Source organism: Melospiza georgiana, chromosome 4, assembly GCF_028018845.1.
Source record: "Melospiza georgiana isolate bMelGeo1 chromosome 4, bMelGeo1.pri, whole genome shotgun sequence".
NCBI lineage: Eukaryota > Metazoa > Chordata > Aves > Passeriformes > Passerellidae > Melospiza > Melospiza georgiana.
In genome coordinates this window covers 16,108,712-16,132,941 of record NC_080433.1, presented here as the reverse complement: position 1 = coordinate 16,132,941, position 24,230 = coordinate 16,108,712, and the positions used below count along the sequence as shown (strand labels likewise).

At 40.5% G+C, this 24,230-nt stretch overlaps 1 protein-coding gene across 1 annotated transcript in view; it reads left to right on the top strand.

The window, feature by feature from the left end:
- Nucleotides 1–24,230, top strand: part of TBXAS1 (thromboxane A synthase 1) — a 227,801-nt gene that overhangs the window by 86,264 nt on the left and 117,307 nt on the right. The window contains exon 4 of the mRNA XM_058022728.1: nt 13,510–13,606. Within this exon, the coding sequence (XP_057878711.1) occupies nt 13,510–13,606 (97 nt within the window). The remainder of the gene's footprint in view (nt 1–13,509; nt 13,607–24,230) is intronic.

Here is a 24,230-nt window from a genome sequence, read left to right as displayed (position 1 = left end):
TATTGTTTTGTTATATATAGGTTTTAGTTTTTCCCTCTACCTTATTAGTCTGGGGATCAATTTTAGTTTACTACATTCTATTAGTAGAAAGGGGAACAAAATATCTCCTTTGTTGGTTTGGCACCATCCTAAGGCACCACCTCTTTTCTTTTCCTGGAGAGTATGTTTTATGTCAGGCCTGCTGGCACTGAACTGGGTATGATTTCATCAGGCAATATGCAAAAGTATGCCCCACTGCAGAGGAAGAATTTTTTTTCAGCTGTTACTATGTTCATTCTTTTTATCCTGTCTTGGGGAACATGGGATGAGCTGAGCCACCCTGGGGATTGTGAATCTTTCTTTCCCTCTGGTAAATTTAGTGGCTAAACCTGAGGGCTGGTCTTGAAGGAGGATTTGTTTTAGTCATACCAATAAAATTCTACAAGAATAATTAAAAAGCTGTAGTGGTGTCAAAGAAACCTCCCTTGCAGAGACACAGCAGCTCTGCAAAAACATCAGGGAAAAGACTAACCATGTGCTCCAGCAGTTATTGGGGTACACTCCCATAGGAGCTTTTTCTAGTCTAACTTTATTAAGATTAAAATCTTGTCCCAGAATCTCCTCTCTGCCCCATTCAAACCAACTGAAAATGGTGGTCCGGACCTTCAAGCTGTTTATTTCAGTGTAGCTTCATTTCAGGCACAGAGTCTTGACTATTTGAAGATCTTGACCCAATGTTTTGGTCTTTCTCATGTTATATAATTTCAGTTTTTGGATGATGATCCCTACTGAATAAAACCAGGTTTTGTACAGCAACTCTGAAGACATACCCAGACCTCTTAAAGTAGCTTACAGAAAAAGGAGTGAGTTGGGAGCAATGTTCTGAGTCTGTAAGGTCTAGCAGCAAATGTTTTATCACTCAGCAATAATCCAAGCTTTTCTGTCAATGTTGGAATCTATTTTATTGAAGAAAGATCTTGGCAAGGACTCTGGGGATTTGCTGCAGAGTCTTTCAAAGTGACATTATGAGAGGATCTTGGTTCTTTGGGACCTTTTATTGTATGGAACATCTTACAAAATACTTCCTGTGAAAAGCCAAAGTAAAATGTTACCAAAGCAGCCTAACAATTTTATATGTTCACCAGCTGTCCATTTAGACCAGTAGGAAATAAGCTATGTTTGGGGCAGAAAGTAGGTCTCCAAGTGCAGTACAGAGACAAATGTTAAAGTAGGTCAGATGGTAATGTGACATCACATGGAAAGGCATTGGTTTTTAAATATTAAATTCCATTAAAGTAATTTAAATTTTTATTTTTGAAATAGAGATATATACTACAAAATGGGAAGATTAATATATGAAATACCTAAACTTATTCTTACTACAGACCCATATTTTCTCCTGTCTCACTGGCATTTTATTTACTTTGATCCTGCAACTAATACCATTGGATTTTCATCAGTAGTGGAGAACAGAAGTTTATGAAATTTTCATTCTGTTCATTTCTTTAGCAAAATATTTAACCAACTACACAATTTGTAAACCTCGGAGTATAAACCACTGTGTTTATACCTACCCATGGGACTGCTCTGGGCATTGCACTCAGGGTATTTCCCAGTCTTTGCCTCTTCTGGGGTTGCCATTTTGGCTATTGGATTTCTGCAGGCAGAAATTTCTGTACTCACACTTCCAGAGGCTGGCACCTCTGAAATCCACAGGCTGTCCCTGCTGCCAGAGGATTGGAAGCAGCAGGTTACACTGGGGTCAGAGGATGAGGGATGTTGCTGGCAGTGCTGACCCAGCACTCCCTATATACTGGAACATCTCTTCTGGATTTAAAAGGCTCCAGGTGAGAAGAGCATAATCAATAATTGCAGATATTGAAAGTGGTGCCTTCTTGTGCTTTCCTACCTTTTTCCCCTTCCTTCTTTGCCTAGAGGACACGAAGCATCTGAATCCCCCAGACGATTGCTCATGCATTTACATTTTCATTTGCTTGGTTTATAGCAGGATTGTTCCAGCTTTTGGGAGGGGCAGCTATCAAAGATGTACAGGCACTGCCATTGTGTTTTATTGTTCCAGTCTATTTTTCCCTGTGAATGTAGGTGGGAGTTTTTCAGTGGGTTGGTTTTGTGCTTTTTGCTTTCTCTTTCTTCTAAGAATTTATAACCCTTTTATTGTCAGTCTTCAATCATTTTTGATAGATCAATATATTTACTTCAATGATGGCTCATCCTACAGTTGTGCTTGTATTTTTTTTTTTTTTTGGTGCTTTGTTTATAGGGGTTATGAATAGATTCAGGGGGTTGTATCTCTGCTATACCTCTGTCATTGCATGAGGATCAAGTTGCTTGAAATTGGCCCAATACATTTATATTTAGAAGGAACATGAGGTGTTTACATTGGTCTGTCTTCAAATCTACTGTTTTCCCCCCTTTTTCTAAGTAAACTTTGAGCAATTAAAATGCTGGTTTTTTTCAGAATTGTTCTGAGAAATCTTAATCGCAGCTAGTGGTGTTCCATGTACATTGAACTGTTTGGAGACTTGGGTTCTAGGAAACGGCTCTAGCAGACTGCAGAGATCCAGAGGGTTTGGGGAGTAGCATAGCAAGGCAGAACGGTGACGTGGACTCAGAAATTAAGCAGGACCATGGGAATCCTGTGGTGTGCAGCCAAGCAGCTATAACTGAGGCAGAGAGGAGAAATTCTTGAGTCTATTCCTGAGTCTAGTTTTCACTCATGTCCCCAGGCAGCCAGATGTGGGCCTGGGACAGCTGTTAAGTGCAGCTGTGAAGGGAGCTCACACATGTGCAGAGCAGTGTCAATGGGATTTGCTGTGCTCTGGCTGGGGGTCAGCAGAAGGAGTGGGTGAACAGGAGTGACCAACAAAGGTGAAAGGATATGGCTGTGGAAGGGAGGGCTACAGGTGCTATTCCATCCCCAGGGATTTGGGTTGTTTCATTATAAAGTGGTGTATAGGCCATTTGTTATGTAATTGCCCCCTTTCTCCCACCACAAAGAAGGGAGCAGCAAAAGAAGTGTGTCTGTTACAACTGATGATATGTACAACGTGGTAAATGGTACAACTGATGATATGTACAACATGGTAAATGGAAAATAGGTCAACTAGGCAGTGCTCTCACCAGTATTATGGTTTGAAACATGATCTGTATCTCATGACTACACATTAAATATGGGGGAAAAAAATCCCTGAACCTGCATGGGTTTTAGTGAGGTTTTAATAATTTAAACCAGGTGAGCATATTAGCTGTTTGTAGGATGTAATCCCCATAGTTGCCCTACCAGAGCCATTCACACCCTGGGGTTTGGTACATTTGTTCTTAGGCTAAAATAATTTGCCATGTTATGAAAGCTGTGACTCAACTACCTCTCAGCAGCACGTTGTCCATTTATAACATAGATTTTCCTGGAAATCATTACTTTGGAGTGCCATTGTCAGCTGTACGCATCATTCCTGCTCTTCTTGTCCTTTGTGGTACAGATTTGCTCGTTGTTGTTAGTGAGGATGTTACTGCTGATACACAGGCTATCAGGTTTTTCTGTTATTTTCTTTCTTTTCTATCTCTGTTGAATTGCAGTTTCCTTTGTCTTCTGTGTGGTGCACTGAAAGAGGATAGGAAATTTATCACGGTTATTTTTAATGGGCTTTTAAAGTCCTGCATGACACAGATTGAATTGATTCAGGAAAATTTCCTGGAGCTGTAGCATTGTTCTATTAAAAATAATTTTATCATTGCAGTTTTTCTGTACGAAAATACATCTATTTTTCTACTTCTCTCCTATAACAAAACCCTGCTTTCTAATGTTTCTGCGTGGTCAGATATTAGCCATTTCCCTAGATAATTTAGGTTGGCCATGTGTATTGCTAGCATTTCTATTGTAAAGAATTCTGCTAGTGGTTTCATGATAAATGCATCAAGCATTGGGAAATTACTTTTATTAGTGTACATTTAATAATGCATTAACAAAATAAATGGTTTTGTGTTTATCTTGAGAATGTATAGAAAAAGTACATGCTGCTATAGGTAAAAAAAATTAATCTTTCCTGTGTGCATTTTGTATGCTGTAGCATAAGAAGTCCATTCCCAAGAGCTTAGTAGGTGGTTACTGTCTTTTTTTCCTTTGTTTAGATACATTTTTTTCAGGCAGATTGTGCAAGAAAAGTGAGTCCCAGTTACTGTGCCCTCGTGGCTCATCTGACAAACCTTTCCTTCCCTGAGTAAGCTGTCCATTGTTGACTGAGATTGCTGTCTGTGTTGCACACAAACCAAATGAATGAGTGGCTTGTGCCTTCCCACTTATGAAACCCTGATTTCACTTGCTTAAACTTCAGATATTTTCAGGCTAGTAACCATGACCAAGTCAAAGTGTCACTTCTTATTCTTCAAGATGGTCTGTTGCATGTGTAGTTACATGAAATTCAATTTGGCTTACTCATTCCATCATGCTATGTTCATGAAGGAAAAAAAAAACAAAACAGTATATTGACTCCTATCTATTATTGAAGAATTGAAATATTCTAATATCAACACAGTTTTTTTTCAGAAATCCATGCATCTGCATTAAGCAGAGCAAAGGTAGTAAGAGGGATGGTATAGTATATAATGTAACTCTCTCATTGATTTAAGATCAAAATGCCAGTAAGAAGGAGTAGACTGAAAGAAAATTATGTACATGTTTATTTCAGATACATTCAAAAATAAAATATTGTTTTGTCCACCACTGCTGATCCTATTTACAGGAGGCAGATGAGCTGTCTTGCCTATAAAGGAATGAAAGATAAAGCGCAGAATTAGAACAAACAGAAACAGCCTACTGGTTTTGAATGTCTCTGTTCTGAATGCTGCTTTTGAAGATACGTATGAGGACATGTCTTTTTCTGAGAGCCTTTTCTTTCCTCAGGGATAAAGTGGTTAAGTTTTCTCACAAACCTGGAGAAGTGAAGAACTCCAGTCACACTTGAGTTCTGGCCATGATAAGTAAAGCATACATGAGACGAAGTTTGCAGAAAGGCAGAGTTATGGATGGCTTTTCTGTGTACCCTGATATCAGGTCTCAGGGAGGAAAAAGAACACAAATTTTATCATGGCCAGAATGACTTTGAGAGGCAGCAGTCACATCACACGGGTTTCGTTTTAGTCACCCTGGAATGTTTGCTTATATGAAGTTTAGTAATGGGTGTGTAACTATAAACTTTATTACACTTCTTTTATTATAGTCAAGCTGCTTTATCACCTGCTGTACCTTGTGATGTTGTGGTATCACAAATTATATTTAAATCCTTTGACCACCTTCCCTTTTCATTTTCTCTGTATGGTCGCACATATCCTCTCCTTTTGCCTCCTGTCCCCAGATCTTTCTTGGATCCTGCACGGTGACACACACATGCCCCCCTGTTTTCTGGGACACAGGATCCTCCCAGGCTCCACGGATGTGTGTTCAGATAGGTCCCCCATACTTTGCTAGAAAGCAGCCCTGCATTGCATTTCCCTCCTCCACTTGTTCTCTCAGCCATATTATTCGATGTAGCATCACAGTCGTATCCCTCATCTTCTGCAAGTGTGCTGCTCTGTCTCCATTTATCTTGTATGAAATGGCTTTAGCCCTGCCAAGGTAATGCTGCGTGTTGTTTCCCAGAAATTGCTTACCTGTCTGTCAAAGGAACCTAACTAGAAATCAGGATAAGCATTCAGCAGATCCCTATCCTTTCCTTATGTGGTGACGAAAAAAAAGGAAAAACGGCAATCCTTGCTCGGACTAAGTAACATTGTCTGCTTACCCTCCTCAGCCATCTTGTAAGTTTTTTCTTTTCATTCCTCTGTAAAAATAGGTAGCACCCTTGAGTATAAATAATAGGCTCCTACAAGTTCATACAAATGAACACTGTGTTCATAGTAGCAAGTAAAGTTTGGAGACACAGACGGTTTGCTATCTTCCAGAGGTAGCCTTCCCTAGAAATAATAATCCAGTGTTCTGGAAAAAGTAACTTAATGGTTTTTTCCCCTCAAGGTATGACAAAGGAGTACTTTAGTAGTGAATTAGGTGCAAAGAGATGAGGCTGTTCTCACGCTGTATCTCGACAAGCCCCAGAAAGGCCAGGCACAGAAATATGCTGAAACCCACAGGAAACAAACGCTGCTGCACCGTCACATGAGGCCAGCCCGGCAGAGCGCGCTTTAGCGAGCGCAGACAAAACAAGCTCTGGTGAAAATACCCCAGTCTAAACAGGAGTAACAAAACACAGACTAATACAGCCCAACTTGATGGGAAGCACCATGGGAAAAGAATTAGAAACATTGTTCTGGCACTCTTGCCGAGGTGAAGAGATGTGAGGACTTTGAGCATCACCCAGTCACAGCAGCCCCACGCACCCACGCAGGAGGGGTGACTGGCTTCTTATTAATATCACAGTACTTCTGATTTCCAGTAGCATCCTGTAAAAGCAGTGCCTTATTTACAGCCTTCATTTGGCATTAATGAAGTGGAATACTGATGTAGCTAATCAGCGCTAGCGGTGTGATGCGAGCACGCGGAGCGGCGGCGGCAGCGGCAATCATCTTAGCCCAGTTGGCAGGATAAAAATAACCCCTGCCAGCACTGGGAAGAGGCAGCTCCCCGGCTGTGGAGGAGCACAGCCCACCACCTCCTGGCTCTGCACTGCCCTGGAACCCAGCTTCTGCTGCAGCCCACCTGAGTAGATAAAATAAACAATTGCTATCCCTGTCCATCCCTTTTGCTCCTTCTGTCCCCAGCCCCTGAATATGGGCTTGAGTTTTTGTATTTGTGCTTAGGTCTGGACTCAGATTGACTCCAAAAACCAAATGGATATAGATTGCTGAATATGCTTGTATAATTCAGAGATTTTTTTTTCCCCTCTTCATGGCACTTTGTGAGCTTAATTTAATCTCTGTCATTTCTTATATGTGGGTAAATGTCATCTACTTCATTTCATGAATGAATTAACACAGCCATACAGAGCCTGTGTCTCCTGCACTGCTCACTTGGTCGGGGGAAGGGATTAGTTAATGTGTGTGACACCCTCAAGTTGCTAAACCCTGAGGTTAGAGATGCTCAGATTTCATTTGCACCCTGGTATAAGTTACTTGAAAGATTCTACCAAGTCTGTGCATTATAATGAACTCAGTCAACCCTCCTTCTCTTCGTTGTCAACTTCAAATATACAACTTCCATACCACAAGTCTCTTACTACACCTGACAAGGGACAAACTCCTTTAAAGATAGCTGTGCTTTTAGTGGTGGGAAGAAGGTAAATAATCCCAGAATCTTCTTCCTTCTTTTTGATACTTCCTTAAGCATGTCAAAAGGCAGAGGCCTTCTGGCAAGGTGTGAGTTTGAGATAGCACAGAGGTTCTTGGTATGTGGAAGATAGCATTTTAAATCCCAGGTGTGTGGACAAAGAGTTAGGTGCATAACTAAACAGAGCAGCGCAGGAAGTATGTGTGAGCAAGCATTTTATGTTACATGATATTTTTAATGCCTCCAGGAATTAAATTAATAGTCCTATGTTCTTCTTTTAAAGCTTTCACAACATGGAAAAAAATGTAGTTCATTAAAAAAGGAAATAAGGAACAATTTATTCTTAAAGAGAAATGAGTGTGGCCATGCCTCTTTTTTTCGTTAATTTACACAATGGGTTGGACTAGTCTCTGGATGAGGTGTGTCTTGGTAGAGTTGTGCTTTGAAACTTTTCTCTGTGCCTGAGACTTCTCAGTGCTACTAGGGCTTCATTTTCATGTACAGTAATTTAATCTGTTTCTTGGGTGTTGTGTTTTTGGGGTGTATTTTTTTGGTTTTCCTTCTCTTATGTGTTAATGGGTGTTTTGTGGTTCTCTAATCTGGAGATATTCAACTTGTGAGTGCTTTATAAAAATAGTCCAGGGAAGCACCTTGCTGACTAGTTACAGCCTAGGATGCAGAACAAATGGCACAGGAGTTAGTTCCCAACCTTCCCAATAAAAGCTACATGCAATTTCCAGGTACATAGCAGTTGAGAAGCTCTGCTCCCACAGGGTGTCAACAGGAAAAAGAAAAAGGTGATTGCTGGCAATTCCCATCTCCTCCATACCTGGCTGTCCCCTAGTCCCTCAGATGGAAAATGGAAGATGCTATTTGTTTTACCTGCTGTCATTTCAGGTTATTTAAGTTGTAGGCTCTACAGGCCTAGAATAAGATTTCTATGTATGAATATCTCCTGTCAAATTAGGATACGGGGCTCTTGGAGACCTTTAGATGCTAATAATACAAATAATAAAAATAATACTCATGGTACTAGATAAATTTGTCCCACTCCTTTCCTTTCCTCTCAGCTCAAGCTAACCCTTTCTGTGCAGATTGTGTTTGGGTTTTGCAGCTGTTCATTATATATTGCTTAGTCCTACCACATCTGAATTGCCTTCGAGCACTGAAAGGGGACAGTGCTATGACAATTATTTCAGAGGCCAGCAAATTGATTTAAGTAAGTAAGGCAGGGCTTCAGGCCTATTTTAAACAAGCATTGTGCTATTTGTTTTTATGTTTCTCTGCCTGCAATGGAAGGGTCTCTCTAAACAAAAGAGGCAGAGTAATCGAGGAACTTCTTTTAAGGAAAAATTGCCCAAGGAAATCAGCCTTTTCCCACTGTATCTCTGTGTCTTTGTACACCTCTCCTTCTCCCCACACTGCCTTTTTTGTTTCTTTGTTCTTTGCTCTTCCCCCAAGAAAACAGCAATAATAAAATATTCTATTTTCATGTGGCTCTACAGGTGATCTTTGTGTACTTAACCAGACCACAGCATAGAAAACAAAGCCTTGCTTATTGCCTAACAGCATATATATGTTTTATGATTGGGGCTGATAATAGATAGGAAGATCAAAGTCTTCTGTGAATTGACAGCAGTACTGTAAACAAGGTGAAAGGGTTGCATGTGTTTCCCACATGGATGTTATACAAAAACATATGGCCCTTTGCCATGAGGTACTGTGTGGGCTCTCCACTTTTCCTGTGCAACAAGGCCACGTTGCTGTGAGCTTTGCTCAGGGGCCATAGCTGTGGCTCAGGAGCTGGGAGATGCTGGGCAGGGTGGTCTTGGGAGCATGGAAAGGCTGATGCTGAATTGGTCTTTCAAGTTAAAAGTAGCTGATTCTGATCTGAGGAACAGAAATCTGCATTCTGGGGGGGGGGGGGGGGGTCTCTGTCAAACATTGGGAAGGAAGATGATCGCTGCAGTGTTTCAGGAGGGACTGGGCAGTCCAGTGTGCCCCTTGTCTCATCACTCCTATTTCAGCTCAGAGCTGGGCTTGGCAGGCATCTCTTACCTCCATGGGTTCTCTTCTGTGGCCCTTGGCCATGGCAGGCACTGGGTGTGGGGTTGAGACACCTAGGTCATACCTCTGCAGAGAGCAATGGTGGTGCATGAGCAAACCTGCAGATATCATGGCTGGATTGCTGTTTATTCTCGTGGATAAAAGAAAACATGTGTTTAGTGAATGACTGAATCATTGTAAAGAGGACTGCAACGTCCTGGGTGACCCCTGAACACAAGGCAGTCATGTCTGTCTGTCTCATAAATTGCCTTAAGAGGGGTGCTTGTCTGCTCTGAGGAGTGAAACTGCTGCAGCTGGGTGTGCAGGGTGTTTGTAGCCTCTTCAGTTATTGGAACACTTCTGATGAAGTTTAGCTTATTTTGTTCAATGCTCTGTGACATAACCACCTCCTTGACCTGCAAGCCCTTTGGCAATCTCTACTTTTTTGCAGCTTCTGGGAACAGACCTGTGCTCTCTGCTGAATGCTTGTGACAGCCCTTTTTTGCCAGGCCATGCTGGGGATGAAGTGGCACGAGGCTGCTGCCTTGTGCACCAGCAGCCTGCTGGGACAGTGGCTCCTCATCCACATTTTCATCTGCTGGAGGAAGCTCACACTGTGCTTGAGCTGTTTATGTACTGGTATCGGGTCTTTCCTGCCTCACCTTCCAATGGAGCTAAAGCTGCTGGTCTAAAATGTGAGTTTCTTTTGCTGTTCTGGAGAGCTGTAGTTCAAACTAAAAGATAATAGAAATTGCCCCAAGAGCATAATTAATTAATCAATGCCTTGTCTACACAGGAAAATTTGCTTCCATGTGTGGGTCATGAAATTCATTTTTGCTGGTGTGGCAGAGTTACAACTGATTTCCATGAGGACAGAGGTGCATCTCCCCAAGGGTGTCATGCTACGTGCATGAATTCCTGCTTCTCTGCAGGAGCAGGCTAGGTATTCCCAAGTATTTGTTTTCCACCCTAAAAACCCTAGATGAAAATATTATAAAGTGTTGGGTCAAGCAGTGTGGTGGTACTGTAGCTAAAGGTAGGACTTCAGTGAATGAGCCCTGTGGAAAGATTAACCAAGGAAAAGTTAATAAAAAGTGCTGTCCTAAATTATTCATGAATCCATTTGCAGTGTGCTTGGCCAGAGGCTTTTGTTTTTCTCAAACTCTTATTTATTAAAATCTGACAAGAATATCAGGTTTTGTTCAATAATAAATCTAAGTCTATGTGGGACTAGTGATATCCTCATCCAGTAATACAGGATCAAAATGAAGTTACATGGCAGGGGTGAATATGTTATTTACTTGGGAAGAATAGATTATTGTTCAGGAGGATTTTATCTTTTACTTGCTATTTTGAAACGAGTGAAAAAAATCCAAAACACCTAGTTGGGAGATAGCCTCTTGTTTTGTGATTGAGGCCTTGATCCTGCAAAGGATTTAAAATATATTAAAACTCAGTTAAGCATCTTTCTGGCAGCTTTTCAGGTTCCAAGCCTGTGTTTGCTGAATGAAATAGCTCAGGTGATTTTGTATCACAGTTAGTTCTACTTGTCCTTTTTCCTTAACTTCAGGGAAAGACCATGGAAGTAATGCCTTTGGCTTAATGGATTTTGACTTCCAAAGTATGCCCATACACAGACTCATCTTTTTGTGTCCCAGAAAAGGTTAGAAAGATTATATACAGAAAGTAGGAGAATGGAAAAAAGGCAGGAAGAGAGCTTTTGCTGTTTGAGATCCAATAATGTGTGTGCTTTATAGCAGTCATTCCTTAAAAAAAGGCAGAACTTAGTTTAAAAATCAATTTAAGTAGTTTGTTGTTTGTTTTTTCCCCCTAGCATTTTCAATCTATTACTTGTAGGGGATTCCCCCCCCCCCTTCTTTTCCTTCTCTGCCCTAATTTATAACTGCATAAAGAAAGAAGAAGCAGGTGCCTATAGCTAGAAAGTTAGTGAAGAGTAAATAAAAAAAAAAGAGCTTAGCTGTGGAAACAGAACTGGGAGTTCGGGTGACTGGTCTGAGTTGGAGGATGATGAATAGATTTTGTTTGCATAAGCTTGGCTTGTGAGTCACTTTCTCATAAAAACAGCTTGAGTAGGAGATGCTCCTGTCCCAAATTTTTAGTCCTGAATGCTTTCAAGCACAAAGTGCACTGTGACATAAAGACTCCTGCTGTGAGTAGCGTCCTGTTATCCCAGTGGACAGGAGCTGGAGCTTTGCAATTTCCCAGGTTTGAAATAAACTGGAATTGTGTCTCTCTTACTCACACATGCTTTGTCTGATGTATTTTGAGGTGCCCCTTGCTGGTCAGAGTTAAGCTGTCTGGGTAGACATAACCAGTTTCTGATTCAAATTTGGGATCTGATGTCAGGAAGTTGGTCCCTATGAAAAGCTGTTTGTTGCAGGACTATCAGTCACTAACCAATAAATGTGACAAGGAACTTGCTAAACTTGGAGGGAGAAAAAGAAAAGCCGGGTGTGAGCATGAGAGGTCAGTATTCCTGGTTGGTCATTCTGGGGGAGGTTCAGAGCAGCACATGTCGTTGCCTTGAGAGCTTGGGTTGCCTCTCTGATGCCAGAAAAACGGTACAAAACACACACCAAAGTTTCATGTAGAGCATTATCCTCTTCTGTTAAAATCTGTGATCAAAACTTTCTTTAATCAGAGGCATCAGCTCTTTTTTATGCACCTATGAGGATTCTGAATAAAAGTTTGACCATTACAGACAGCTGCTTTTGCAGTGACTGAGCAAACTGGGAGGGGTGAAAAAGGTTTACCCTCACAGACCACACCACCCATATCTAATGTTCCAGCAGAACCTGTGGGTTGCATTTGGGAAATAAAAGTTCCCTCTGAAAACCCATGAGAGAAGAAAAGATGATCTCTTCCATCCTTCCTGAAGGATTTTTTTTGTTACAAGTTTGAGCGGTAGGGAGGTCAAATTGGACTGTGAAACCTTGCTTTGGAATCAAGATATTTGTCTAATTTGCTTGCCCTTGAAGAAATCAGGCTGCTGCAGCTTCATTGCCATGGGAACCCCTAGTTACTATATTTAATTCAGTCCAGGGCTTGCTTGTCTATTCAGTTGTTGCAGTGTAGACAGGTGATAAACAATATATCGATACTGAGCTGTATCATACCTAAATGATTAGGCATGGATATTACTGTGGTATTGCAGCATCTCTGGTATTGCTCTTGTGTTCTGCTATGAGCTGCCTGGCCCTCCTGTGCCTGCTCCAGCCTCTTCTTCCTCTCTCCAGCTGGAGAAAAGACAGTGCTGCCTGAATAGGTTTTCTGGTCCTGAATAGATTTTCTGGTCCAGCGATCAACAAAGGCAGGGATTGCAAGCGACCTCTGCTTGTTGGTCGTGCTTTTTCTCCCCCAGCAGAGCAGCCAGCCATGGAGTGCCTGTGGGCCTTGGAAGAAATGGTGCTGGAGAAGGGAGCTCTGCACCCCTGGAAATTGTAGGGCTGGGACAGGTCCCAGTGACTCTGCAGCATCCTTAATGGTGTGAAGACCCAGAAGGTCGTATTGAATTGGGAGCAGGGAGATAGAGGGTGTACAGGCAGAGACACCCCTATCACCTATTCTTCTGAAGTTTTAATAATTCCCTTAGACTTAGTAACACTTTTTTTCCCCCTTCCCCCCCCGCTCCCCATTAGTGTAATGTAAGGTTTGTCCATGGCAATGCAGAGCCTGAGATGCACTCAGTTCCAGTGCCAGTAGAAGTGGTGGAAATGTGCTTTACTACAGTCACACGGGGGGAACTTCTGGAAAGACTCATTACTCATTAGAGGCAGGGCTTAGCCAAGAAAAGGTATTTTGTGTGGCTGATGGCAGGAAATGCAATTTTGTAGGTCTTTCATGATTATTTCAGTTGGTTTATAATGTTTTGCTCCTCTGCAGTTTGGTTTAGTGATACTGCATCACTTTGCACAGAATTCAGAGTAAGCAAAGAGTGTGTAAACCTTTATGTTAAAATGTTGGCTGAGTATTGATTAATCAGTAAAAGATTTGAAGCTGTTTCCTTTAAATTCCAGGTCTATGCATCTTAATTTAACAGGCTAGAAAGATATTGCTTTACTCAAGGAAATACATTTTCTGTGATATTTGTTCACTGCAAGTATATTGAAGCAAAAAGAGATATTTTAGAGAAGGAGATAGTTCTCTGTGGTCACCATCTGCTAAAATGATTTTTTACTTCTTTCTAGGTATTATATTGGTCGCCAGATGTTTGTGGTGGTCTCCTCACCAGAGATGATCAAGCAAATCTTAGTGGCAGATTTTAGTAACTTCACCAACAGAACTGTAAGTACCTATAAAAGTTGGCTTTGTGGATGAAGTTGGTAGCACTTCAAATTCCAGCTCAGACCAAAAGTGGCTACAAGGAGGCTGGAAATAGAGGCAAAATTGCACATGGTTCAATGAGACCTTAAGATATATACATTCAGTCAAAGATTCTTGTTACCAGAACACTGAGGATGAAAGGGAATGTCCTTAGAAGAGTCACAATGTCCGTGTGACTGAAGCACCAGATGAATGTTGAAGAGAGGGTTTCAATATCCAGTTTTGCCACTGTTCCTGAGAAATCTTGGGGAAATCACTTACTAGCTCTCTTCCCCAGTTCTCAGCCTGTAACATGGAGATGGTATTATTTGCTTTCTCCCACACATGATCTGTTTTGTGCTTTTAGACTTTAGAGCAGGAGCAGTCTGCCTGGGACCAGGACATGCCTCCCACAGCTATTGTGTATTAGTCATACCTGAAAATAATAAATAGCAAAGAAGGAAGTGGAGTTAGCCAGAATTTGTACATATGCTCTTGGTTACACTTGGAAAGCTCATTTTCAGGAGGTGGTTAGAACAAGTAATGAGGGTGAATGGCCAGAGTTCCAGCAGTTGCCCAGCATTTTACAAGGAAATACTGCCACTGTGTGCTGCCTCAGTCCCATCCATTCCCTGCTTCCCTCTGGGCCCTTTGTACACTCAAACCTGCTCAGACAAACTCACATGTATTCAGGAGGGTTTTTTGTGCCCTTGGAGAACATTTTTTTCTCTGATCAGCTGTCTGTCTCCTCTGCCCCTCTGATCCTCTCTGCAACCAGTCAGTCTGTTTGCAACTGCTTGTCACCTTTGCTTGCTTCTTTTGGTACATGAGTTTCATCTTGTGACTGCCTATATCTAACTGAATAACTACTCCATTCTGCCCATAGCTCACACTTAAACGGAAGAATCTATTTTTAGACTTCTTAGACTGAAGTCCTTATATATGACAAGGGGCTTTCCCCCATTTTCTCTGTCTTTGAAGAAATTTTCCATCCCGTCCCTTCTTCCACCCCAAGCAGGAACCCTATTTCTTCCTGTCTATAACTTTCCCCTGCTTTTCTTCTTCATATTTGGTAGTAGTAGACTGTACCCTCTACACCTAGCAGTAGCTGGTGATCAAATAACACTTCCCTGAAATTAGAAATCTTTCCTTTGAGGGGACACTCAGAGATTTCTGAGTGTCTGTTGTTCTGAGTGTCTGTTGTCTGTTGTTCTGCTCTTAACTTTAGTCAGCCTGGTCATTTGGATATGTCTTTCTCTGTATTGTCACACTTCTCAGTTAGTGAAATTTTTCCTCCTCTCCACGCCTTTTGTGTTCAGAGGTTTCTCTCTATTTCTTGTTGTTGTGTGTCACCTGTCATGGTCTGTCTGTAACATTTGTGTTCCTCTCTAAAATTCGGGTAGGTTATGTCACTGTAGGTCCTCTTTCCCTCTCTCTCCTTTTTTTGTTCTTCATTAGATCTGTTAGCTAGAGCTGTGTCTGCAGTTTCACATCTTGCCCTCATCACTTGACTGTCCCCTGAATCATTTGTGGCTTTTCTGTGCAATGTCCTGCTTTATTGATGAGGAGTGGAGACACAGAGTGACATCCCTGCCACTAACCAGAAACCCTATGTCAGATGAGACAATTTAACTCCTAGCTCTCCCTTTAGCAAAATTAGCAGTTTTCCCCCTGTGCAGGGTTGCTATATCTGTCTTGCTTAATGCCTATGAGTCTAAGTCAAATGATCTTCCTTCATTTTATATGCTCTCATCTGCTTGTTCTGTGGTCTTCTCACATAGCCACAATCTTTGATAGTTTCTTACTTTCCACTTTGTCCTCCCCTCTTCGAGTCATTGCTTTTCACTTATTCAAAATAAGCAGCTTTCTGTTTCTGGGTCTTTCCATATCTAACCTGGGGATCTTTCCTCCTCTGGAGTTTTCACACAGGAAGCTGTTTCCTCTTTAATTTGCAGTCAGGTCTCCTGGGGAAGTATTTGGTTATCCTGTACACTAGTAATCCTACATGAATATAAATAATGCTGGGTGGTATGTAAGGAAGGCCAGTGGAATTTATTCAGATGTGATTTGGGTTGTATGCAAATAATGATTGAAAGGTGAGAGTTAGAAAAGCACTTTCCAAGTAATAGAATTCTTTCTTATCACATTGACTGAATAAATGTCATTTTAAGACTTTTAATAGGGTTGCTTCTGTTTGTATATTTTAAAATTATTCAAAGCAAGCTCATCTACTTTGAGTGAAGGTTTCTATTTGCTAGTGGAGAATTCAAAATGCTAAAGATATCCCCCTGCTTTATTTTATGAACTCTTTCCCCAGTGAAGAGTGGTTATAGAACTGACTTTGGAGTCAGTGCTGTTCAGAAAGCTAGGCCAATATATTCCAGTCCAGACATAGCACTTGCTTATTATTTCAACCCAAAGCCTTTTTTTTAGTTTAAGAGTATCAGCCTTTTAGTCTGAGAGGATGGGAAAGCAAGTGAGACCACTGGGTTTGTACAGGTCTTTAGAAAATACACTTGTGCTTTTATTTTTCGACCTCCCCATGTGCATTTCCAAAATCAAGATTTGTACTTCATCCACCAGAGTGAAATGTGAGTTATCTAACCTAGAATGCCTCAAAGAGAGATTTTTCTCTCTGTAGCAGCAACTGTATATTAAGAAATTGTCACTCAGTTTCAGGATGTTCAGGACTAATTCTAAAAGCTAAGTGTAGAAAAACTTTTTTCCTGTTTATTTTGTCCCTTTTTAAATTAATTGTAAAATATGTACATATTTGATTAACAAACAATGAGAAACTTGTGAAGGGCTGAAAACAGTGGATTTATTGGTAGAAGCTAGTAGGATGGTGATGATTCAGTGCATTCTGACAGCATTTATTAAAGCTCTCTGTAATGTGATGTCCTGCCTTTGAGTGCTCGTCAACAGGATTACCTTAATCTGGGATTGTGCACTTGTGGACTCCTTTCTTGGAAGCCATCAGAAGGCCTTTAGGGGATGAGAATGGTTTTAATCTGCTGAGAAGATTCTTTTGGAAGCATCTTGTGTCCTGTCTCTGCATCCTGAAAGACCTAGACCATTTGTGTACTTTTCACACATTGAGCCTGTCTGCTCACTCAGATAGACAAAGTAGATCTTGCATTGAACACAAGCTAAACTACTCTTCATTTTATGTTTCCCTCTGATACTATATATTTCACATCTTTCCTATGGCTACCTTTTGAAAATTACTATAAAAGTCTTTTATATTTCCCCATCATCTTCTCTTGTTTCTGAATTACTGGTTGATAATTCTTGCAAAAGAAGTGTTAGGTGACTGCAGATCAAATCTGCATTAAGGTTCTCTTCCTTTTAGAGCAAGCAACCAAGTCTAGCACACAGGCTGTTACTGCCTTGTAGGCACAGGGTATGTGTATTGTGAACTGTATAATCACAGGAAGGCAATAATGACACTCTGCTTTCCCATTTAATTTAGTCTCAATTAACATAAGCGTTAGAGCCATTCAAAACCAAAAACGTCTGCTGTAATATACCTTCATACTTGAGGCATATGAAGCCTTTTCCCCATGTTTTTAATTATAGTTGAAGAAGAAAATATGAAAATTACTTTATATACCTTCTGTCAAAAAATATGGAATTAATTTTAATTTAGGTTAACCATGGAAACCTCAGCCAGCATTTAGGCAAGGCTGTGCTGGAGTAAATGATACCTTTTTCTCACAACTGTGTTGTCTCTTGAATAGAACCCTCCTTTTAAGAGCACTAAGACCATTTTTAACTTCATTACTGTGTTGCAAGTGAGATAGGATTATGATGTTTGTTGCATTCTTCCAGGTGGGATAATGATACATAATCTGTTTTCAGATTGTTTTTAATTCTGCATTGAAAATTTGCCTTTCAGTTAGTATTGAGAATCATTAAAATGCACTTTTAAAAATGTAGGAGCAGAATGTTAAGATGGAACAATGTGAAGAGAAACATTACCTGGTACATAATTGAAATAATTCAGATGGCTGTAAAAATATTTCCTAGAAATGTGGATTCAGTGAGCCCTGAGGCAAAGGTAGGTACTGGCTAGCCAAGATTTGCCAGGAGTCAGTGCTCTTCCAGGATTCACGTGTCTATCACAAGTGGAAACTAGTGGTTGATTCAGACCAAATCCTTAAATCTACCTGCCAACCAGCTGGGGGAGAGTGACATTTTTAAATTCAAAAATCTACACCAATTCCAGTCGCTCTAAGAAAACATCTCCGTCTTCTCATCAGAAGCTTTCCTGCTACACTGGTAAAATGGATTAACAGCAAACAATAATGGAGTGGTAAAAATAAGAATAAAAAAGTACCGGGAGAATATGATACAAAATCCTTGCATCCCTTTTGAAGGAAAGTAGAGTTGTTTGAGCTTCTTTTCTTTTTGCTTATCTACTCTTTCCCTTCATCTTTGAGTTGATCCACATAAGATCTGATTATTCTTTTCACATACATAATTTGTCTTTTACACTGAGCTGTTTCATCATCATCTATATTTTGGTAAACCTATAAAGCTTCAGGCCTGCCTAGAGCATTAAACAAATAAAATGCAACCACCAAGTAGGAAGGAACCTATTTTCTGCATTTTGTTCTGTTGTGGTCCAGGATGCCTGACATATTCATGAACTGGCTGTTCTTTCTGGTCTCTTGCTAGAGGAAAGAAAACTGTGTATTACTGTATCCAAAGATCTATCTAAATTTGATACAAGATGCCCTCCAGAGGTCCCTTCTAAACTCAGCCATCCTGTAATTCTGTGAATTTTGGGTCAGGACTTCAGTCAGCAGAAATCAACATATTAACTTTAGATGACTCTGCACTGACTGATGGTAATGAAGTGTCTCCAGAGCAGGACTGGGATGTTAGAACTGGCTTCAAACAGCTCAGCTCAGGAGCTGACTGGCATGCATCTGTGTTCTTCACCTTTTGCAAGTAAAGCATCACATGCATGTCATGTGCAAGATCTTTCTTGCTGCCTTCTGCCTTGACTTTCAGAGAACAGGCATCAGCCCCACTGATGTGCTGACTTTCAGTAAAAAGTGGTAATTCAGTTGTCTATCCAAACCTGGAGTCTTCCCAGCTTATGGGCTGGGCTGTTTGTTCCATCTCTCTCACAAATACAGTTTTAGAGTTTTATTTTGAAAAATCAAGCCACCAACATGCTCATATGTTGTCTCATAAGGGATGAAAAGTTCTACAGTGTTGCCAAAAGAAACATATGCATGCTGCCTTGACCCTGTACCCTTTGCTTGTTTGGTTTAGAAATGTTTCTTTTCTTCAAGTTAAACTTCCTAGGATTATTTCTTGTTGTGTCAATGCCATCGTCATCCTTTCATGTGAATTTCTTTGTTTACTTAGAAATTATTGTCGTACAGTGCAATGAACTCGCTTTGTAAACAGGGGATGAATGAACCTCACTGGAAGCTTACCTTTGCATGGGCACATGGTTTGGAGCTCCAGTGACACAGTGTGACAGCAGGCAAGTCAGTGCTTGGAAAATGAGTCAAACAGATGAGAAAACATCACATTATATATATATATATATATATATATATATATATATATACACACACACACACACATATATATATATATACACACCTATATACACACCTATATATATACCTATATATATATTTATATAGATATACACACCCCTATATATATGCCTATACCTATATATATATACACACACCTATATATATGTATATACACCTATATACATACATATATAAATATAAATATATATATATAAATATATATATATATACACATATATATAAATATGAAGTTACACAAGTGATGATCTGGTGTGTGTGAATAGTTTGATTTAGTTTGATTGTGATATTTAGTTTTAAGTGCATGCTGGGGTTTGTGGCTGCAGAGAGGAGGAATGTGCTTTAATTTTTTTCACTGCTTTATTCTGTTTAGATTTTTTTATTTTCATTTTTCCACTCCTTCATTCCGTTTAATTTTGTTTTTTGTTTGGTTAATAAAGGACATGGAAGGTGACTGGCATAACCTCTGGAGCCAACATGTCCCATGATTAGTGCTCTGTCTGCATGTGAGCTTGAATACATATCTGTGTGTATTTATGGATGCCTACAAATACACATATATTGATTTGGGATCTCCTTGTGATTTGAGGAGAGGCTGAATCTCAATTCCATTCCCTAGAGCACTGTGGACCTCAATTGTGCTATATCTTATTATGGAAATGTCACAAAATCTGCCTCTTTGTGCATGGCATGGTGGCATTTCAGTTCCTGATGCAGTGCAGCCATCATGCCTGGTGGCAGGCTGTGCCTTGAACATCCAGTTGTTTGTGATGCAGAGCTGAGATGTTCTTCCCTCCCTCCCTGGCTTTGTAGGACAAATCCAAGCATCAATCCTGCCACATGTGCAATAAGCCTTGGTCTCACTGAGCTTCAGTGCTTCCAAGAATCATTCTGTGCCTTGGGAGGATAAGTGAAAAGGTGTCCAAGCAGTGAATTTATTAAGATTTACTTTTTTTGCCTACCAGTTTTATACAGCTTCTAGATCATAGCTGGTTTGAAAGCTTGTCTGGTACAGCACTGGTAGAGAAAGGGAATCATGTTAGCAGGGAATGAATTTGGCTGTATGGCACTTTTCTGTTTAATATTAATTTGTTTGACTGCATGTTTGTGGGTGCTGTTGTACAGGCACATGAACCCAGATGCCTGAATGATTTTCCAGTGCCAGGAAACTGAGCAAGGGCTCTTATCCTTGTTTTGACCTGATGGTTCAGGAGCACTGAGGGTAAACAACCCTAACATCTGCTTTCTTTCCCAAGTGTGTCTCCATGGCTGTCTTCTAGACATACTAGAATACCTTTCTAGCTTGGTCAATATATGTCTAACTATTTTGCTGCCTTCTGTACCTCATAAAATCACTTTAAATTCAGGATTTCCTTTTTTCTTTCCCTTTTTGCTTTGAGAGCTTGCAGGTTAATTTTTCTGAGCAATTAAGTTCAGTTTTGTTTAAATGTTTTAAAGTAGCAGTGCATATGCTTGCAGTAGGCATTTGAAAATTAAAATAATAAATATTGAGAGGGTCATTTCTTTCACACTGTGCAAGTCTTTTTATGCATGCACAACAAATTGTCCCTTATTCCCCATATGCTGAAGCTAATAGCACAAAACTAATGTTGTCAAATGATCACTGCTCTTGGCTGTAAAATTAATCAGACTTTGGCTTCAGTTACCCTTAAAAAAAGGACTGATGTATTAGCAGACTGTGTTCTGTGAGCCACCTGATCCTCTGAAATCCCAGTGAGAAGAGATCTGGTTTTGTGATTTGGGATCTAGGTCAGGATTTAGGAGCTCTAACCTCAGTTTTTTGCCTTCCTACAGAATTCCTGTGTTCACAAGGACAAAGCATTTAGGAAGTGCTTTGTCACCTTAATAAATGTAAAAGAGTATGTTGGGAATTTCCAGCTGAAGAGTATCACTAGTGAATGTGAGTGCTTCGGGACTGATGGCAATGGGTTGGGATTTGCTTTATCTGTTAATTCAAATGGCTGTGGTGGGAAGGTTTTTTGTTTGTTCTTAAAAGAAGCCTCAGAAATGCAGATTAAAAAGTTTTAATGAAAAGCTCTTCCCCCCCCCCCCTTTTAAGTAAGTATCTTCTTTGAAGTATTGAAAAAAGCTAAAGTAGAAAAGTTAGCATTATCAGATTTAATTGAGTGTAATTAAGGATCATCATCTCTAGTTTATAATTTTTATTTGTCATTCTAATTCAGAACAGGAAACCAAGTGAAACCTGTGTCCTGTGAAGTGGGAGAGCTCATTTGTCTTTACCTTTGGAACACCTGGCACCTGCTTCTGCTTACCTATTGTCCTGCTTCTGGCCAGGACAGGGTTAAGTTTTTTGGGTAGCTGGGAGGGGGCATGGCCAGGACCCTGAGGTCATTCTATCCCATATCATTGCCAGGGGTGGGGGAAAGGGACTCTCTGCTGGGGAGAAGGGGTTCCTTCTGGTCAAGTAAATGTGGTGCAAGGAGCCATCCAGTATTGTTTATTTTCAGGATGTTTCCATGTGAATCCTTTCTTTTCCTGTACCCTCTCATGGGTATTTTTGCTGTTACTGTTAATTTTCTTATCTCACTGGTGGTTCCAGTAAATCACTCTCTCTCAGCCTCTGATCTTAACTTTTCCAGTTCCCCTCTCCATCCTGCTGCAGGGAGAGGAAGAGGGGAAAGCAGGGGAGCAGGAGGGTGGCAGCATGGTTTGGGGAATCTCAGTGGGGGCACAGAATTGGGGAGTGCCACTCCTAAACCACAGCTCCACAATTCATAAAAGGATGTCAACATTTGCCTACATCTATGCACGTTCTTCTCATTTAATTTAGGGGGCCATGACTGTGTATTTACACAAGTATGTTTATTCTGTCCAGAATTGGGATTTTCCCTTAAATGGGAGACTTTGTTTTCTCTTTGCCTCTCATAGAAAAGAGGGTGAACACAGCCTCTTCTCAAACATTTGAGTATTCAATAAAGACTTGTGAAAGTTTAGGAAGATACAAATAACAGCAAGCTGGAGTGCCATAGAACAGCTTACGATCTTTAAACACTGACTGTAATTAAGTCTCATTAATTTGAGGATGGTCCTGTTGACTGACTTGAAGATACCCTCTAATTGACAATGTATTTCCTTTGAGTGGTGGCTTAGGCAGTTTGAGGAAGGTTTCCCATGCTGTTGTGTCTGGAGAAAGCTCTCAGCACATTCCCCAGCAGTGGGGGCCAGACTGTGGTTGGGTTTGGAGAAAGCCACACTTCCAGTCAGGCTGCTATTTTAACTGGCTAACCTATTGTTGTGTAGGTAGGTCATATGAATTTGTTTTCTTAAGAGTTATGAATCTCTGAGTAAATGAGCACTAATATTTTTCACATTTCCAGGTAAGATTGCAAATAAAAGTGGCTGATTCCCTGTGTGAAGGGCTGGAAATGGATTGGTTGCACACAGATGAAATACAAAATAAAAACTTTCCACTTTTTCTCTTTTCCAAGCATGGGCTATCTGTTTTCAAATGCTATGGGCCATAAACCTTGGCAATATAAAAGCAATGCAGTTGACTGTAAGGAGGCTAGAAGACTTAAAAACAAGTTTCCTTTTTCCTTGCCCCCCCCCATGGAGAAATGATGAGTCAGCATGTTGAGACCACAGGTGATGCTGAGATGCACAGTCCTCTTATTTTTCACAGGAGTTATTATGAAATGAGTTATTTTTCAGCATGGGTCTAAGTATTAGAATCTATCCCTGAGTCTTTCTCTGGTTTATTAATGGGATGCAGTGCTGCCATCACCATGGTATCCTGCTACCTCTTCCCCTGTGAAGACTGCAAAACCACATGATGAAATTTACATTTTTAATTCTCCACTCTCCATGCCTGTACACATAAAAATGCTTTGCAAAACCGTGGGAGAGCACAAACCCAAGGACAATTCAACATCAAGAAACAACTTGGGTTGCTGTGTTGTTTTGTTAATTTTGAGCCCTCTCCCTTTCTGCTGTTATACTGCAGCCATCAGTGGTTCAATACCTGCTCCTAGGTAGACACCACAACACCAGATGGATTAGGTACTTTACAGCACTAATGATAGTGGCTGATAATGTGTGCAAATCTCTATTTCACTGCTTGTTCAAGGCAGTCAAGAAATACTGAATACAGCTGTACATAATTACGCTTCTTTTGAAGCTAAATCAGCCTGTGAAATTTCTGTTCCTGGAAAATGGTCAAAATTAGTCAATAAAAAACCCAACAAAACAAACAAACAACAAAACCCCAAACCCTTTGCATGTGCTTTGTTAGTGGTATACTGTGACATTCTGTTTCCTAAATGCAAGGCTTCCCTGCCAAACTATTGAGATTTGAAGGGAGGGTGGGAAATACTGCATAATATAACTACAAAAAGGTGATTTTGCTGCAGGTGCAGGAAGATGCTGATTTGACAATATGCAGTGCATATGCACTTGTTTGTGCCATCAGGAGTTTGTGTAGGACTAAGTATGTATTTGTGTGTTGCACGTATGTGAAGGGTTACTCCCCCTTTTTACCCACTCCCTGTACCTTCCACATGTTTGAATCACTGTGAGGTCAGCTTTTGAAATTATCTGTTTGGGCTTGTTTATGCTCACCTCTGTTTTCTTCTTTATTCAATCATTCTGCAAGATTTCCTTTTCTAAACAACTGAAGAGGACAAGATCGGAGTATTATTAGGTTTTGCCTTCCCTTCCCCCAGTTTTTTTCTCCTGTTGAAACTTGCCAATCACTTTTGAAGCCTACATTGGGCTTTTCTGCAGCACAGGAGATATCATTAAGGCTTTAAACCCACTAATGAGGGAAATGTGCGCTGCTTGAAGGCTCCTGCAATATTAACTACATCCAATTATGTTGGGTAAATGTATGAGTATAGTCAAAACAGGATGAAAGCATATCTTTCTATTCAGGCCAAAAGCAATCTTCTGAGCCAATCTTTCATCAAACCTACATTGGCTATTTATTTACTGGGTTTGCAGCACTTTTTTTTTTAATACTGAATAATAACATTGAAGGGAAGCAA